The 17617-nt window shown below is 43.1% G+C and overlaps 1 protein-coding gene across 5 annotated transcripts in view; it reads right to left on the minus strand.

The window, feature by feature from the left end:
* Positions 1 to 17081, minus strand: part of AKAP9 (A-kinase anchoring protein 9) — a 206306-nt gene extending 189225 nt beyond the window's left edge. For all 5 annotated transcript variants that reach the window (XM_054020483.1, XM_054020481.1, XM_054020480.1 and 2 more), the window contains exon 1: positions 16925 to 17081. In XM_054020483.1, coding sequence (XP_053876458.1) covers positions 16925 to 16972 — 48 coding nt within the window. In that variant the 5' untranslated portion in view covers positions 16973 to 17081. The remainder of the gene's footprint in view (positions 1 to 16924) is intronic.
* Between the last annotated feature and the right edge of the window lie 536 nt (positions 17082 to 17617).

Below are 17617 nucleotides of genomic sequence, written 5' to 3' on the forward strand. Positions count from 1 at the left end.
GGTTCCTTCTGCCTACCTGAATACAGAGGGTCCCTAAGGACTTCCAAGGGAAGGGTGAGTTGGAGTGAGGAGCATTGTGTCCAGGATGTTCATTATGTCATCTGTACTATCTGTGTATATCTTATGTGATTAAGTAAAGAGCAATGATCTATTTGAATCCTTCACAACCTAAGTATTTATTTCCACGCATGCCCTCTGAGGGAGTTAAACTGTTACTCAGAAGGCTCATGCCATTAGTGGTATTCTGCAGAAAGATATGCTTAAGCTACAGGGAGTCAGAGGAGTCAGCACTGCTGCAGAGAGTGGGCAGGTGACAATGACGTGGTCTAAACTCTCAGGATGGGGGCTAGAAAGAGGGTCTACAGGCAGAGTGGGGCCTAGGGACCCCATGATCAGGACCATGAGTTGACTTTGTTCATACGCAGAGGTTTAAAAACATATGCAAATCAGTGGCTGGATTTTCTCACAGCAAGCTAGCGAGTAACTACAAGGAGGCACTTGACCCAAGCTGTGACAACCTCTATGAGTTTGACTTAGAACAGAATATTTCAAATCAGTTTGTTCCATTATTTTAAACAGACATGAAGGGCAGCACAATGTAGCAGCTCTCCTTAGTGTTTTTTTTAAAAAGTAAAAGAAAAATATTTTGACTATTACAATGTCAAGGTGGGTGAAGTCATATCTTTAATTGGACCAACTATGGTTGGTGAAAGAGATGCTTTTGAGCTACACGGAGCTCTTCTTGAGGTCTGCTAAAGATTTCTGAAGCTTGAAAGGTTCTCTCTTCCACCAAATGCAGTTGGTCCAATAAAAGATATTACTTCAGTCCCCTGGTCTCTCTAATATCCTGGGACCAACACTACAAACAATAGGCTATATGTCATAACTGAAATGACATTGTGCACTAATAGTACTGATGTGTCATGAAATGTAAAAATAATTTTTAAAAATAAAACAAACAAATGTTATTTAAAAAAAAAAAACTTTCCAAAAGAAAAAGTTTTGCATGTTGGGAAAATTGATATATGGCATAGCTCTTGTCTGTAGATTTAAGTCCTAGATAAGAGATTCTGTACTTTTGTTTTGGACATGGAAAAATCAAAATGAATTTGGGAATAATGTGAAAAATGTTTAGCACAACTTCAATATGAATGAGACAGGATTTAGCTTCCACCAATATCATCACCTGTATCTCTTTGCTGATGTGTAATTACCAATGACCAATACCTTGTATGGGTAAAATGTTACAAAGTTATAATGGAATTTCCAAGGAGAAGATGTATCAAGGCTGGAAGTACTCAATTTAACAGTCAAAAGGGATACATTATTAAGTGCTGGAGTCAGATAAGTTTGGCTGTCCTGGTGAATCTCTGACTTAGAAGAGTGGGTTAATGGAAGTTGCTAAGGAAATTCCAGTGTAGTAGGTCTTTTCCCCCCAGTATAGGAAATTTAGATCCTGGAATATATTGCAGTTGTTGAAGAAAATCTAGGAAAAAAAATAGTTCCTCACAAAGTCTTAGTAGATGAATGATCTCTGTACACAATATAAAATATTCTTAAAACCCTAGCTACATAATGCATCCGACTGAAGTTGACCTCAGAAAGAAAGGCTTTCCCCTTTGGTTTGGAATCTGTTATCTAAGCAGTACATCTCTTCCAGAGAAATTCCACATAATCTAAAAGACTATGTCTATTCTTTACTTTGGAGAGTAACAAACAAATTGTCTTGGGAGAATGATCATGTGCTTTTCCTTTGTTGCTATATAGTCATACTCAGGAGGCACAATTAGGGAGGAACACACAATGCAGGATAATCAGCTCATGGAAAAAATAGACCAGGGCTGAGTGAAGAACTTTTGTCTTTCTTGCTAGTTTATAACCTAGCAAAATAAATTAAAAACAAAATACTAGTTTGGTTTAATGAGCAGCAAGGTCTTCTCTGTCTGATCATTTCCCTCATAATCCAAACAAGATCAGAAAATATTTTAAAATCTCAAACTAACATGCTCAGTATTGCCAATGCCAAGTATTCAAAAATCATGAGGCAGAAACTTTTTTTTTTTAATCACGAGATTTTTAAAAACAACAAATCTTTGGGGAATGTTTTGGCTCTAGTTGCTGAGCCTTTAAGGAAGTTGCTTCAGGTTTTCAAGATTTGCTTTGCAACTATGAAGACTAGAAGTGTACTCTTTCTTCAAAATGAAAGCTGAGATTCTCATGTAATTGACTCTAGGAGTTGGGGCTTTAAGGAAAACACACCAAATATCACAAGTCATGATAAAATCATGAGCTAGCAATACTGTAAATGATGCATTTTGAAGTGCTGTATGCACAAAACTGCAGATTAGTGAAATTACATTGAGTATTAACCCTGCTCCCTTCAAATAGATCAAATCACCATGACTCATTACTCAGTTATTTACAGAAGTTTTCTTCATATCATTTGCTATTTGTGACATCACTCTTTGCTCTTTTTATTCTCTCCTTACATCTATTCTGTTCTTCTCATGCACCTGCTCCTTCCCTCTGTCCCTGCACATGCTTCCCTGGTGGCTGATCCTCCCCTTCCCCTACAGATAGTCTGGTTCTTCTCTCCCCCTGCTCTCTTGAGCTTGCTATCTCGTTCCCTGTTCCCTATTCAAATGACCACTTCAGTCCACTGGCAGCTCGTGTCTTGCTGTTGGCTGTAGTCCTTGAGGATACCCTCTTATTTTCTTTCTCCCTTTGCCTGTAGCAGTAGTTCCTAATGGAGACAATTAGTCTTTGTTTCTACATGCTTTTACACATGGCCAACATCTTTATAATGTACAGGTTACCAGCCTCTTCCAGAGGCTAGAAATCAGCACCATGAGACAGGGCAGTTCTCTGAAAAACCACCAGCAAATACCTCAAAGACAACAGTTGAGAGCTGCTGCTCGCTTATGCGCTTTGGCTTTGTATGTAGTAAACCATCAAATGTGCTCAAATGATAGTATTTATTTTAAAGTTGTTCCTTTCTCAGCATATCTCTGCAATAACAAAGTGACCCATTAGCCAATCCCAGTTATGAGAATTCCTTGATGAATATTAAGACGGATCAGTGAAAGTAGACTGTGACCTCTGGATGTCCATTAACGATCAAACAACAGCAGATGATCAAGCAGTAAACGGAGATGGGAAAGGAATTTATGATAGTTGCTCCCTTCATTAGTTGAAGGTTTCTAACAATTATATATTAGTAACAATTTGGAGTTGAAAGGATACTGATAACTAATGTTGGAACCATTTCAATAGCCTTTTTCTGATTTTCTCTTTTCCACTGTCCTCTTATTTTCCTTACAGGTTTACATTATTTCTCAAATTCCAATTTTTCCAAATATTAATTACTATAGGATCTCAGGTACTGTTCTGCAGCAATAGATCTCTGTACGGGCATTTAAGAGTAATGTTTTGATAGTTAATGTTGCCTGTAAAAAAAAACTATATTTTGTATTTCTCATGTGACCTATCCTCAAACTGTCAAAGGTCAAGCACTACTTTCCCTAAAGTACTGGTTGCACTTTATTGAAAACACTGTACAATTCTTCCTTTATTAAGTGAGAATTTTTGTATAGAATTTATATTTATTCACACTAATTTGAAAGCTCAAAATATTTCTACCTATACAGGTAAATTGGAAATTATGTGGCAATATAAAAATATCTACAATGGAAAGCTATGCTATCTTAAATATAGATGGTCGCTACAGTCCCGTCATCACAAGGAGATCACTAAAAAAACAGGTAGTTTGAGAACAGACTGGAGAAAGAAGGAAAGGCAGTTATAACAAGTGCCTCTTCACTTGATTTGTCAAAACTCATGGCTCCTGGATTTCTCCAAAGTAATTTTCCATCTATAGCCTTCCCTGTAAATCTCTCCTTTATGGTTTGAAGAAATAGCAAAGAGATAAAAGTTGCATTTTTAAATGTCTGTTTCTATTACTTTTGGAGTGCTTCTTAGGACAATTTGTTGGCTTATTTCTGCCCTTTTTGGGAATCTTGGGAGAACACCTTTAATTTTTTCCCCTTATTCATAAAATAAATGTTCCCAATTGGGAGGAGCACACTACTGTACACGGTTTGTAATTTTTATGAGAATGTAACAAAATTAATGTCATCTCCTAGGTGATAGTCTTAGGGTATGTCTACACTACGAAATGAGGTCGATTTTATAGAAGTTGATTTTTTAGAAATCGATTTGATACAGTCGATTGTGTGTACCCACTAAGCGCATTAAGTCAGCGGAGTGCATCCACAGTACCGAGGCTAGCATCGACTTTAGGAGCGTTGCACTGTGGGTAGCTATCCCACAGTTCCCACAGTCTCCGCCGCCCATTGGAATTCTGGGTTGAGCTCCCAATACCTGATGGGGCAAAAACATTGTCCCGGGTGGTTCTGGGTACGTGTCGTCAGGCCCCCCATGAAAGCAACGGCAAACAACCGTTTCTCGCCTTTTTTCCTGGGTTACCCGTGCAGACGACATACCATGGCAAACATAGAGCCCGCTCAGCTCACTTTCACCGTACGTCTCCTGGGTGCTGCTGGCAGACGCAGTACTGCAGTGCTACACAGCAGCATCTCCTTGTCTTGCTGGTAGCAGACAGTACAATACGACTGTTAACAATCGTCATCTCGTGGGTGCTCCTGACTGACCTCGGTGAGGTCGGTCGGGGGCACCTGGGCAGACATGGGTGCTCCTGGCCGACCTTGGTTAGGTCGGTCAGGGGTGCCTAGACAAAAATGGGTATGACTCCAGGTCATTCTCTTCTTTAAGTTTAGTCTAATGGAGATTCAGTCCTGCCTGGAATATCATTCCAGCTGGAGGCTTCTGCCTCAGGCTGCTCTCCCAGCCAGCAGCACCGCAGGGTCGCACCTACCCCAGCCTACCCCTTGCTCCCATGGCACATGAAGCCTGGACAGTAGTAAGGAGCAGTTCAACTATAGGCTGAACAAGTACAGAATGGTGGTAGAATGTGCCTTTGGACATTTAAAAGCTCACTGGCGCTGTTTGCTAACTACACTGTTTGCGATTAGATTAGAAGAGCACAACAAGGCGCGCTGCCCATCACAGAGGCTTTGAAAACCAGTTTCATGACTGGCCAGGCTTCGGTGTGACAGTTGTGTGTGTTTCTCCTTGATGCAAACCCACCCCCTTTGTTGATTTTAATTCCCTGTAAGCCATGTTGTGAGTCGCCCCTTCCTCCGTGAGAGCAATGGCAGACAATGGTTTCGCGCCTTTTTTCCCCCCGCAGACGACATACCACAGCAAGCATGGAGCCTGCTCAGATCACCGTGGCAGTTACGAGCACTGTAAACACCACACGCATTATCCTGCAGCATACGCAGCACCAGAAACTTCAAAAGTAGGGGAGGAGGTGATGGCAGCGCGGTGATGAGAGTGATGAGGACATGGACACAGTTCTCTCACAGCACGGGCCCCGGCAATTTGGACATCATGGTGCTAATGGGGCAAGTTCATGCCGTGGAACGCCAATTCTGGGCCCGGGAAACAAGCACAGACTGGTGGGACCGCATAGTGTTGCAGGTCTGGGATGATTCCCCATGGCTGCGAAACTTTCACATGCATAAGGGCACTTTCATGAAACTTTGTGTCTTGCTTTCCCCCACCCTGAAGCGCAAGAATACCAAGATGAGAGCAGCCCTCATGGTTCACAAGCAAGTGGCAATAGCCCTCTGGAAGCTTGCAACACCAGACAGCTACTGGTCAGTCGGGAATCAATTTGGAGTGGGCAAATCTACTGTGGGAGCTGCTGTGATCCAAGTAGCCAATGCGATCACTGAGCTGCTGCTATCAAGGGTAGTGACTCTGGGAAACGTGCAGGCTATAGTGGATGGCTTTTCAGCAATGGGATTCCCTAACTGTGATGGGGCGATAGACGGAATGCATATCCCTATCTTGGGACCGGAGCACCAAGGTAGCCAGTACATAAACAGCAAGGGGTACTTTTCAATGTGCTGCAAGCACTGGTAGATCACAAGGGATATTTCACCAACATCTATGGGGGATGGCCGAGAAAGGTACATGATGCTCGCATCTTTAGGAACTCTGGTCTGTCTGAACAGCTGCAGCAAGGGACTTACTTTCCAGACCAGAAAATAACCGTTGGGGATTTTGAAATGCCTATAGTTATCCTTGGGGATGCAGCCTACACCTTAATGCCATGGCTCATGAAGCTGTACACAGGCATCCTGGACAGTAGTCAGGAGCTGTTCAACTATAGGCTGAGCAAGAGCAGAATGGTGGTAAAATGTGCATTTGGACATTTAAAAGTGCGCTGGCACAGTTTACTGACTTGGTTAGACCTCAGCGAAACCAATATTCCCATCGTTATTACTGCTTGCTGTGTGCTCCACAATATCTGTGAGAGTAAGGAGGAGGCGTTTATGGTGGGGTGGGAGGTTGAGGCAGATTGCCTGGCTGCTGATTATGCGCAGCCACAAACCAGGGTGGTTAGAAGAGCACAGCAGAGCACGCTGCGCATCAGAGAAGCTTTGAAAACCAGTTTTATCACTGGCCAGGCTACGGTGTGAAAGTTCTGTTTGTTTCTCCTTGATGAAAACCCAGCCGCTAGGTTCACTCTACTTCCCTGTAAGCCAGCCGCCCTCCCCTCCCGCCTTTGATCTCCGCTTGCAGATACAATAAAGTCATTGTTGTTTCAAATTCATGCATTCTTTATTCATTTGTCACACAAATGGGGCAATAACTGCCAAGGTAGCCCAGGAGGGGTGGGGGAGGAGGAAAGCACCGTGTGGGTGGCGGAGGAGAAGAGGAGGGAAAGACAAGGCCACACTGCACTTCAAAACTTCTTGAATGCCAGCTTTCTGTTGCTTGGGCAGTCCTCTGGGGTGGAATGGTTGGGTGGCTGGAGGCTCCCCCAGCGCGTTCTTGGGCGTGTGGGTGAGGAGGCTATGGAACTTGAGAAGGAGGGCAGTTGGTTACACAGGGGCTGCAGCGGTGGTCTGTGCTCCTGCTGCCTTTCCTGCACCTCAACAGTACACCGGAGAATATCAGTTTGATTCTCCAGTAGCCTAAGCATTGCTTCGTGCCTTCTCTCATCACGCTGATGCCACCGATCATCTTGATCCCACCATCTCTCCTCTTGCTCCCACCACCTGTCCTCACGTAAATTTTGTGCTTTCCTGCACTCTGACAGCGTCTGCCTCCAGGCATTCTGCTCAGCTCTTTCAGTGTGGGAGGACTGCATGAGCTCAGAGAACATTTCGCCACAAGTGTGTTTTTTTCGCCTTCTAATCTTCGCTAGCCTCTGGGACAGAGATGATATAGGGACCATTGAAACATTTTGGGGGGGGGGGGGGGGAGAATAGTATTTAAAAAGACACATTTTAGAGAACAATGGGTAGACTCTTTCATGGTGAACCAAGCTGTTAAAGCACATGTGCTATGTAATGTTCTTTACAAGGTCACATTTTGCCTCTTATATTGAGGGCCTGCCGGTTTGGTGTGAGAGATCACACACACAGGACCAGCAGGCAACAGAATTCGGCTTGCAGGCAGACATGGTAAGCCACAGTCTTTTGGATTCTTTAACCTTCATAACATGTGGGGCTGGTTTCAAACAGCAGCGCCCTCATTTCCCATACCAAGCACCCATTGGGTTGGCCATTTAAAAGGAGGGGCTGCAGTTTTCGGGTTAACATGCAGCACAAACCCAACTAAACCCCCCCACCCATACCCAATTCTCTGGGATGATTGCTTCACCCCTCCCCCCACCACGTGGCTAACAGCGGGGATGATTTCTGTTAAGCCACAGGCAAACAACCCAGCAGGAACAGCTACCTCTGAATGTCCCCTATTTCAACCAGGTGACCCTGGGAGTACATCCAGGAGAGCTTCACTGAGATGTCCCTGGAGGATTTCTGCTCCATCTCCATACATGTTAACAGATTTTTCCAGTAGCTGTATTGGCCACAACTGCATCCCAAGTCTTCAAGGCAAATTAATCATTAAACACGTTTGCTTATAAACCATGTATTATATTTACAAAAGGTACACTCACCAGAGGTCCCTTCTCCGCCTTCAAGGTCTGGGAGCCCACCTTGGGTGGGTTGCGAGGGTACTAGATCCAGGATGAAAAACAGTTCCTGGCTGTCGGAGAAAACGGTTTCTCTGCTTGCTTGCTGTGCACTATCTTCCTCGTCCCCAAAATCTGCATCCCTGTTGTGTGAGAATCCACTGACGGAGTCCACGCACAGGGGTGGAGTAGTTGTAGAGGCACCCCCTAGAATGGCATGCAGCTCATCATAGAAACGGCATGTCTGGGGCTCTGACCCGGAGGGGCTGTTTGCCTCTCTGGTTCTTTGGTAGGCTTGCCTGAGCTCCTTAAGTTTCACATGGCACTGCTGCGGGTCCCTGTTATAGCCTCTGTCCTTCATGCCCTTGGAGATTTTTTTCAAATATTCTGGCATTCGTCTTTTGGAACGAGTTCTGATAGCACAGATTCATCTCCCCATACAGCGATCAGTTCCAGTACCTCCCGTTCGGTCCATGCTGGAGCTCTTTTCCAATTCTGGGACTCCATGGTCACCTGTGCTGATGAGCTCTGCATGTTCGCCGATGCTTATCGGCTCGCCACACTGGCCAAACAGGAAATGAAATTCAAAAGTTCGCGGTGCTTTTCCTGGCCAGTGCATCTGAGTTGAGAGTGCTGTTTAGAGCGGTCACAATGGAGCACTCTGGGATAGCTCCTGGAGGCCAATACCGTCGAATTGCGTCCACACTACCCCAAATTTGACCCAGCAGGGTCGATTTCAGCACTAATCCTCTCACTGGGGAGGAGTACAGAAATTGTTTAAGAGCCCTTTAAATTGACAAAATTTGTGAATGGTGCGAATGGGTGCAGGGTTAAATCCATCTAAGGCTGCTAAATTCAACCTAAACTTGTAGTGTAGGCCAGGGCTTAGTCATCTAAGGAAGTTTCACATACAATTTTACCTCTATTGTTTTTATCTTATAGCTTGTAAGATAAAAATTGTTATTTAACATTTGAAATGACTGGCACCATCTATAAACAGTTATTCAAATGACCTGCACAAAATCTGGAAGTGCCTGTCTTTGACGAGGCTTACAAAAACAGCCTATATCCCTTTAACAACAACAACTTCTAGCAGACTGCCATGGTAGATAGTATATAGCTGCATCCTCCAAGATTAGAGGAAACTTTCTGCCTTGCAGCAACACTAAACCCAAGGAAGTAAGGAGTCACAAGTTAACGTAGAGAAAACTGAAGGCAGCAGGTACAGTAACACCAGAAACAGCCAAGCCACAAATAATGAAGCAACACTGAGACTTCTGAAACCCAGCAGTAAAAAGCAAATCAGTAAGAGAAAAAATAGTTCAACTATGAGAGGGAAGAAGGATTCCAGTGAGAAGTGTGGCAATCCAGGACTTCAAAAGAATTGCAATTTCTCTTGGACACCAAATCATGTCTGAAAGCCACTTGAAGGAGCACATCCTGAAGTATCAAATAAAGAAAGTTAGACTTTCATTTTGGAAGGAGAGACTTGAAGACCATTATGTGGAAACAATCCTGTATCAAGGAGGAAACAGTGAAGCTTTAATAATAAAAAATAAAATAAATAACAATGTATAATGGCTTAGCATAGAAGTTCCAGGGTTTTTTATTTATTCAATTTTTAGTAGCATGGATGTTGAGGCAAAGATCTCATGGATCACTTCTCCTCCTCCTGATCGCTCAGTCAAGCTGGCACTTCATTCTGGCAGCAATTACCATGTTTGCATGTCTTGTCTCAAACATGTACACATAGTTAATTTTAATGCTAAAATCAGACATTCATTTTGTTCTTTTTCTGAAGAAAATAAGTTTTGCTGCATGTTTCATTTCGTTGTTCCTCTCCCTCCTTTGTTCCTCTCCACCCTCAGCTATGCTGTATCCCCTCTCTCCCCCCTCTTCTATTAAAAAAAAAAAAAAGATGTTATCCCCACAAAGGAACAGTCGATACTCACACATTTGCAATCTCCTTCCCTAGGCAAAGTCTGTTCTCACACACCCCCATTCAAAGTAAATTACCACCTCCACACATTCATAAAAACACACATACACAACCCAGAACTCAATTCTACATGCCTTCCCACCTATTTAGATTGGGGATGAACAAGAGAGAAAGTACCGGCAGGAGCCATTTGAGGAAGAAGAGGATGAACAAAGAACAGGAGTTCTGATGGACCAGGGAAAGGAAACAATTTCGCAGCACAAGAAAAGGGAGCCCAGGAGCTATCTGGACATTGAAAAGAAAGGAAGCAGGAACAAGTCCCTTCAAGAGAACTGTCTCCAACCCCATTCTCTTCCTCCATTGCTTCCTCACAGCTTCCCCTCTGGGCCCCAGTCACCTAATCTACTGAGCAGTTTGCTTTTCTCAGTCCTGTTGAACCTATGCTCATCCACTCTCTTCTCCACCATACTCCAGTGCATTATCAGAAATCTCCCCTCCAGTTTCTCTCTCTCTCTCTCTCACACACACACACACCCCAGATGTAGTGGTAACCCACAGTAAACTTCTCACCCTAGCTAGGAGGGTTTTTTTTAAAAACCATAAAGTGTGAGAGCAGTAACATAATGCTTACCACAAGCAATGCCTTTTGTTACATAAAATTTGTGTTAAAAAACTGACTCAAGATGCACACTGGCAAGAAAATGTTTTTATAATTCTGCTTCATAAATGTTTTTGTTCAAGTTACTGAAAGCAGTTGGAAACAAAATGAGCAATCTGCACCTGAAAGCAAAACAACATACGTCAGTAAGGTCAGCTTTTAAATGACACACAAAATTTAGTTTTAAGAAAGAGAGAGGATGCTACTCACCACATCCTTAATAAATTGCAAGAAGTTTCAGCAGTTACCCTAAAGAGAAAATAATATTTAAAGGATTTACTAGTTAAACAATTTCAAACTAAATTCTTTATGTTAGATTTAAAACACTGACCTGATGAATTGTGGAATGAAATCCTTTCATGCTTCTGTCAAGTCAATGATTTAAAAAAAACTGGAACAACCTGTAACGTCATTCTAAGAAATCATAATTTCTCAACACAATAAGATCAGATGACAGAAGTAAAATTTATCTTGTGCATCAGTAATTTGTAAGGAAACAAAACTACATAAGTCTCGGGATACCAGGCAACATCCGTCTGGATACATTCCACCTTCATGCTCAGCCACTAGAAATAGGCACAAACAAATATTCACAAACCAAACTGTTGAAGATATTTTCTGGTACAGTTGAATTTCTGAAGGCATCAGATAGACCTATAGACTACTTAGCCATTTTAAGTATCATTAGCTCTCCACAACAATGGACCTAACATTGTAACCTTTGCCACTTGCATGTCTTTGATTTATACCAGGTAATAATCAGAGCAAGTTCCTTGTTCTGTGTTTAAACATCTACTAAATAAACCAAGCAGCTTCTTTCCACAATATCTTCAGGCAGTTTAGGGAGTATATCTCCGTGGACAACATGCTTTCAAGCAAGGGACCAAGTATGCACTGTGAACATACAGAAGACACGGACAACCATGGCAATGAATAACACAGAGGGCATTCTTGATACAAAAAGAAGATATAGACAATACCTAAAAGCCCCGAGAATCCAGAATTAACAATGCCAAAGCTGGAATAAAGATTTTCTAAGCAAAATTCAGTATAAATATGACTTAACAAGCTAGACAGCATGCTGCCACTGCCCTTCATCCCTCCTCCTAAATATAACAGAAGACAAGAGCATGATCAAACACACTGGGAGGTAGTTTATGTCCAAAGTTTCATTACTGTAAGATGAACAGTGTTATAAAACTTCATACTGACAGAAGTATCTGTGAAACTTTATACATTTTTCAATTAAAGGAGTTATGTCTTTAGAGCATTTAAACAATTTCATTCACCTACAATGATAAAGGCTGATGAGCAAATATATAGCAGGAAGGTTGCTATAGAATTACATTCACTTTGCACCCTTCAGGTCTGAAGAGAGCCATAAGTATCAAGAAAAGCAACTAAAAATCCTCTTACACACACCTCACCACTTAATTTACAAAAATTTAAATACATAACAGCATGTACAATTCAGCTGTGATGTTTTAAGGGGTGTAAGATACCAAGTCTTTAAGTAAGCACTTACAGGAAGACTACCATTTTAACTTTCATCCAGAGAGGACTAGAAGAAGGTGCAAGTTACACTAACACTCCTGGAATGAAGTCAAGGAAAGGACAGATCTAAAATAATAGTCACAGAAGAGAATCAAGGGGAATGCCATAAGAAAAAAGCACAGTCCACCCCACATCAGAAGGGGGCTGCTGGGCTTCCCTGTCCATCAGTCTTTAGTTCCCACTTCAGTCATTACCACACTCATGTTCCATGTCCTTACTCTTGCATGTAGAAAGATATAATTCCATTGAGAGGTTTCCTGACATTGTAAACCACTAGTTCAGATGTTGAGTGATTGCAAAGATTACATTTCTTTGTAGAGTATTAGGGGGTTGTTGGTTTTTTTTTTTTTTTTTTTAAATAAAATATTAGTGTTACTCTGACAATAATATTATAGTAGGTCTTGATGGTTATGAATTCATAGCATAAAAGGGTGAATTTATTTTGAATTAGATGTTAAAAACTACACAAAAGGCACCCATCCAAAACTCTGGATGTCCTTGACATGTATTTCAAAACAAAACACTGGAAAGTTACAACAAAAACTGTCTGAAACACTTCTCCCCACCCAGTTAATTATTAGCATCCCATCACCTTGATGGAAAGGATTGGAAACAACTCACCATAGTAGGGGCAAGGACTAATAGACAGCTAGCTAAATAGATGATACTGTGTGATCCAGAGTGATCAAGACAACGAAGTAGAATCCTTGGGACATGCGGATAAAGAATAAAGGGGTGGGGAGAGTAAGGGAGCATATGAGAGCAGCCAGATAAATATGCAGCTGCTTTAAAACTGGCCAAAGATAGAACCTGGAGAGAGGAACCCAGCAGCAGAATCTCATCTAGAGCTGGGGAAAGTGCACATTTGAAAAAGGGAGAACTCAAAGAGGCAGCAGATGCAGGCAGCCACTGAGGAGTAAATATTGCAACTGGCAGACTTGGCACACGGGAAAGAGCAGTTTGTCCAGTGTTCCTGGGATCTGGGCCAACTGCAGAAGTGCAGAGAATATGATGTGAGAAGAACCACCTAGAGATGCCAGAAGGCCTTGTAGATTGTTGCCTTGAGAAGCAGAAGCTACAGCTCGCAAATTCAGCAAGGAGGCAACATGAGGGGCTTCTCTAATGCAAACACCAGAATAGAGGTTCTTAAACAGGGTGCGCCCTCATGAGGGGTGCAGAATGTATTCTGGGGGGCATGATAAGCTTTGGGGGAGGGGGAGGAATTTACTGCACACATTCAGAGCTGGGTGCCTGGCATAGCTGCTGCTCTCCAGCCACCAATCTCTGAAGGCAGCACCGCTGCCACCAGCAGCAGAGAAGTAAGGGTGGCAATACAATACCATACCACCGGTACTTCTGTGCTGCTGCTGGCAACTGTGCTGCCTTTAGAGGACAGCACCCGGTCAGCATCCTCTGCTCTGCCTTCAGAAACAGGTGACCGGAGAGCATGAGCTGCTGGCTGGAAAGCTGGGAGTGTAAACTACTATCGACACAAAGAAGGGGACATGATTAAATGACTTTGAGAACCACTGCACTAGGAGATGCCACAAGCATCAATGTTCGAGCCAACAGCAGCCCATGCAACCAAAGGCTAAGAAGATTTCCCTCCCAAAGAAGGTAACTTTGAAGAACCTTTGGAACTAGACATAAGGACTCCGATACTAGCCTTGCAACTTCCTATATGATTGCCCCTTAGGGAAATAGCCTGGAAATTTTCTGTACCTTTCTTCTGTACCAAACCACTTAGGTTTCAGTGTAGAGTCTTTGCATCCCTTCTTTTCTGCCAATCCTAATAAAGAATCTGCCTTTATTTACCAGATGCGTGCAAGTGTCCACTGGGAACCAACCAAGAACAAGAGCCTGTAAAGCCTAGCATTTGAAGTGCATAACATGCTTCCCTCTAAATTCCTGGTATACAGCAGGCTATGTATCACAGCACTCCTGGTAATTCTTCTAAGGAGAGAAGGAAGGGGAGCAGGAAACTTGTCAGATACAAGCAAAGAGGTTAAAGTGGAAAGGTATTTTAACACCTCTGAAAACGTACTTACAAAAGCGTTCAGCATGAATAATACAGAATAAATGTTCACTGAATTATTATCACAAGAGCAAATTCTTTCCTGTGTGCACAGCATCAATTTTTAAATAAAAAAATTGAAGCTACAAAAAGAAAGGTACACATTTGGCAGTGTCCTTAGTTGTTCCCCACCCCGTAATATACTTCATTTCTACATATGATAGTATAAAAAAAGTGCTTAATGTCCACATTGTGAGCTGGGATTCTTAAATACAATTTTTAGATATACGTATAGTATGGAATTGTACAAGATATCCATGTTTAGCAGCTAATATTAGTATAACTTGCCAGTGCTTGTTCTTTACTTACTGTTGTTTAAAATGACTACTTGAGAAGTTTAAGTAGAATTATAAATTTTATTCATTTTTAAATTGAAAGTTTTTTCCCCATGTTTCAAAAAGAACAGTTTAATACATCAATTTACAGTGTACACTGCCATGCCATACCAAAACATCTTTGTTTGCTTATCACGTAATGCTGGCATACAATGCCCACTGCAGAACTAGCACAAAGCCATAAAACTGTTTTGATACCTCAGCAATGGAAAGGTGGCTATAACATTTACATACACTCTGTATTGGGGAGCATTTATTCCAAGATATGGCATTCTTATAGTTTAATACTACTCACTGATACTTTTCCAGTTACACATTTAGGTTAACCATTTTCACAATGTTAAGATTTGGCAAAATATGCTATTACATTGCTAAGCTAGCGTATAGCAAAGAAATCTATGGGAAATATCTAGTTGTACAGGATTTCTCCTACTTGATAAAGATCTTCAGGATTAAAACTGGGTAGAATCCTAATGGACTTGTAGACCTAAGGGGCTTCAGAGCCTCCTGACAATATCATCCATTCAATTTGATACTTGGATTCTAGATCCCCCCTCCCCCCCCAGGTGTATTGCAATTGGGTGAAGATTCAGTGAATCTCTCAGCTGCCCAGGCTCTCTCCTGCCCATTATGCTTCTCACCCTCATCTATCCATTCCACTCCCCACCCCCCAGTTACCTGTCCCTACACTCAAACCCCACTCTTGCTCCAAAAACCCCTTCCTCTCCCCAATCTCAAGCGGTCTTCTCTGCCAACCCTCCACAAAACTGGATTTTATATTTATGTGTGTATATATATGTATATATATATAAAAATCAACTTGCCATCATCCTGACGTCTTGCCCTATCCCTTCATTAATTTCCTTTTAGACTGTAAATTCTTCAGGGCAGTACCTAGCATAATGGAACACTGTTCCTGCCGGAGGCTTTTGGTCGCTACTCCAATAGAAATGATATTTACAAGATACAAGTCACAACAACCAAATAGAGGCACTGAACACTTTTCTGGATAACATATCTTAGCCTATTCAGCTTTGCACAATTGAATTTCCAACCCCAATTTCAGTGAAGAGACTCTGCAAGCAAGCCAGAGATGGACATTATTGTGTAGTTACAGATTTACTTTGTTCTTCCACTGCACACACAATGTGATCTTGCTAAATTATCTTTTCCAATGTGAACTGACAATTTATGTTCTATGAATTCTAATATTTGGTGGTAAATTGCCCAATTAGATGGACAAATTGAGACCAACTGCCATGGCTTACTAAACCTAATTTTTGCTTTATCATGTTTTATTGTAAGGGTTGGATAACACTTGAGTCTTCTCTCACTGATCATTTGTGAGCTTCCCTTACTCTAGGAATAAGGTCATTATAGTTGAGCCAATGTACTCTTTTACAGATATATTCTGAAGGTGATTTGTTTAAATACATTTAAGTTATCAATAAACAGCTGATTATGGGAATAGTTTGGGAACTAAGGCAAACACACTGCATTGTAAGGTTACTTTATAGTATTATTAGCTCACTGAAGACAAGATGTCCTTCAAAATGAAAAATGGTTATTACTTTTTAAAAATGCAAAGAGCAAGTTGTGCATCAGGTTAACAGTATGTTGCAAACTGCATTTTCCTCACCACCAAGTCTCCTTTTGCTAAACTGAAGCAACTTTAAAGTATTTTTCCCTGACCATTAAAGCTATACACATTCACAAAAGACACCAGCACACAAAGAGTTTCACTCACAGAAATACCATTAACTTTCAATGTGTAACTACTGGCACCTGTGGCACTTGCACGTCATGGCCGTCCACCAACAGCTGTCACAAGCCAATCATACAGATAGAGAGAAAGAAAACCTGCTCTGGAGGCTACGTTTTTACTCACGAAAGCTTATGCCCAAATAAATCTGTTAGTCTTTAAGGTGCCACCAGACTCCTTGTTGTTGTTGTTGCTATAAAGGAGACTATCCCAGCTCCTACAAATACCCCATGATGATTGCACACCCCATTATCAGGGACACAACACACTGGATACTGGTGAAAAGCAGAGTTATTCCTACACCTTGGGGTGTGCTCATCCCAGGCTACTCAACAGAGGATTTGGTTCCCCTCCATAGCTTCCCCCATTCCCCCATCCTCTCCCCTAACCCCTCCCCCAGCTCCCCCCATCCTCTCCCCCACAGCTCCCCTCGGCCTCCCCGCCAGCTTCCCCCGGCCCGTCCCCTCGGCCTCCCCCGTCCTTCCCCCTCCCCACCGTGCTCCTCTCCCCTCCGCCAGCCTCTCCTCCTACCTTGGCTTTCCCGGCCTCCAGTTTCTTCTGTCTCTCCTCGTCCTCCATGGCCCCTGCGCGCAGAGAGCAGAGCGTTACCACCGCCGCCAGCCGGCCCCGCTACAGCGACAGGAGCTTCCGTGGCTGATCCACCGGCGCCGCCATCTTCAGCTCCACGTAAACACGCGCGGCCGGGAAAAGTGACGTCCGCGCCGCCGCCGCCACCGCCTCCTCGCCGAGCCCCGCTGCTCCGCACCTGGCCGAGAGCCCCGCCCACCCGCAGGCCGCCGGGCAATAGGAGCCACGACCCTGCTCCCCACTCCCCCGGCACTGATCGGGGGATCCGCCTCCCCCTTTTTGAGCCCCTCCCCCTCCATCTGGGGGGATCCACCCACCCCCGAGATACCTGCCCATTCCCCCCCAATCTGCGGGCGGATCCACCCACTTCCCCCGAGACCCCTGCCCCCTCCCCAGTCACAGACTGGCCTTATTGGAAATCCCCCCCGCCAGTCCCTAGATCCCTGCCCCCCCATATTTACCGGGGGCGATATACACCCCTACTCCCCTAACAGACACCTAGCCCTCCCCAGTCGCTCATCCTATGACACGCTGTCCTTCCCCCAGTAGGATGACACTGGAGGGTGTCTATAGTTGTAATTTTAAAAATTTGAAATAATAAGTAAATTTTTTATTAAGGCTAAACACTTGCAAACT

Source organism: Malaclemys terrapin, chromosome 2 (genome assembly GCF_027887155.1).
Source record: "Malaclemys terrapin pileata isolate rMalTer1 chromosome 2, rMalTer1.hap1, whole genome shotgun sequence".
NCBI classification, from domain to species: domain Eukaryota; kingdom Metazoa; phylum Chordata; order Testudines; family Emydidae; genus Malaclemys; species Malaclemys terrapin.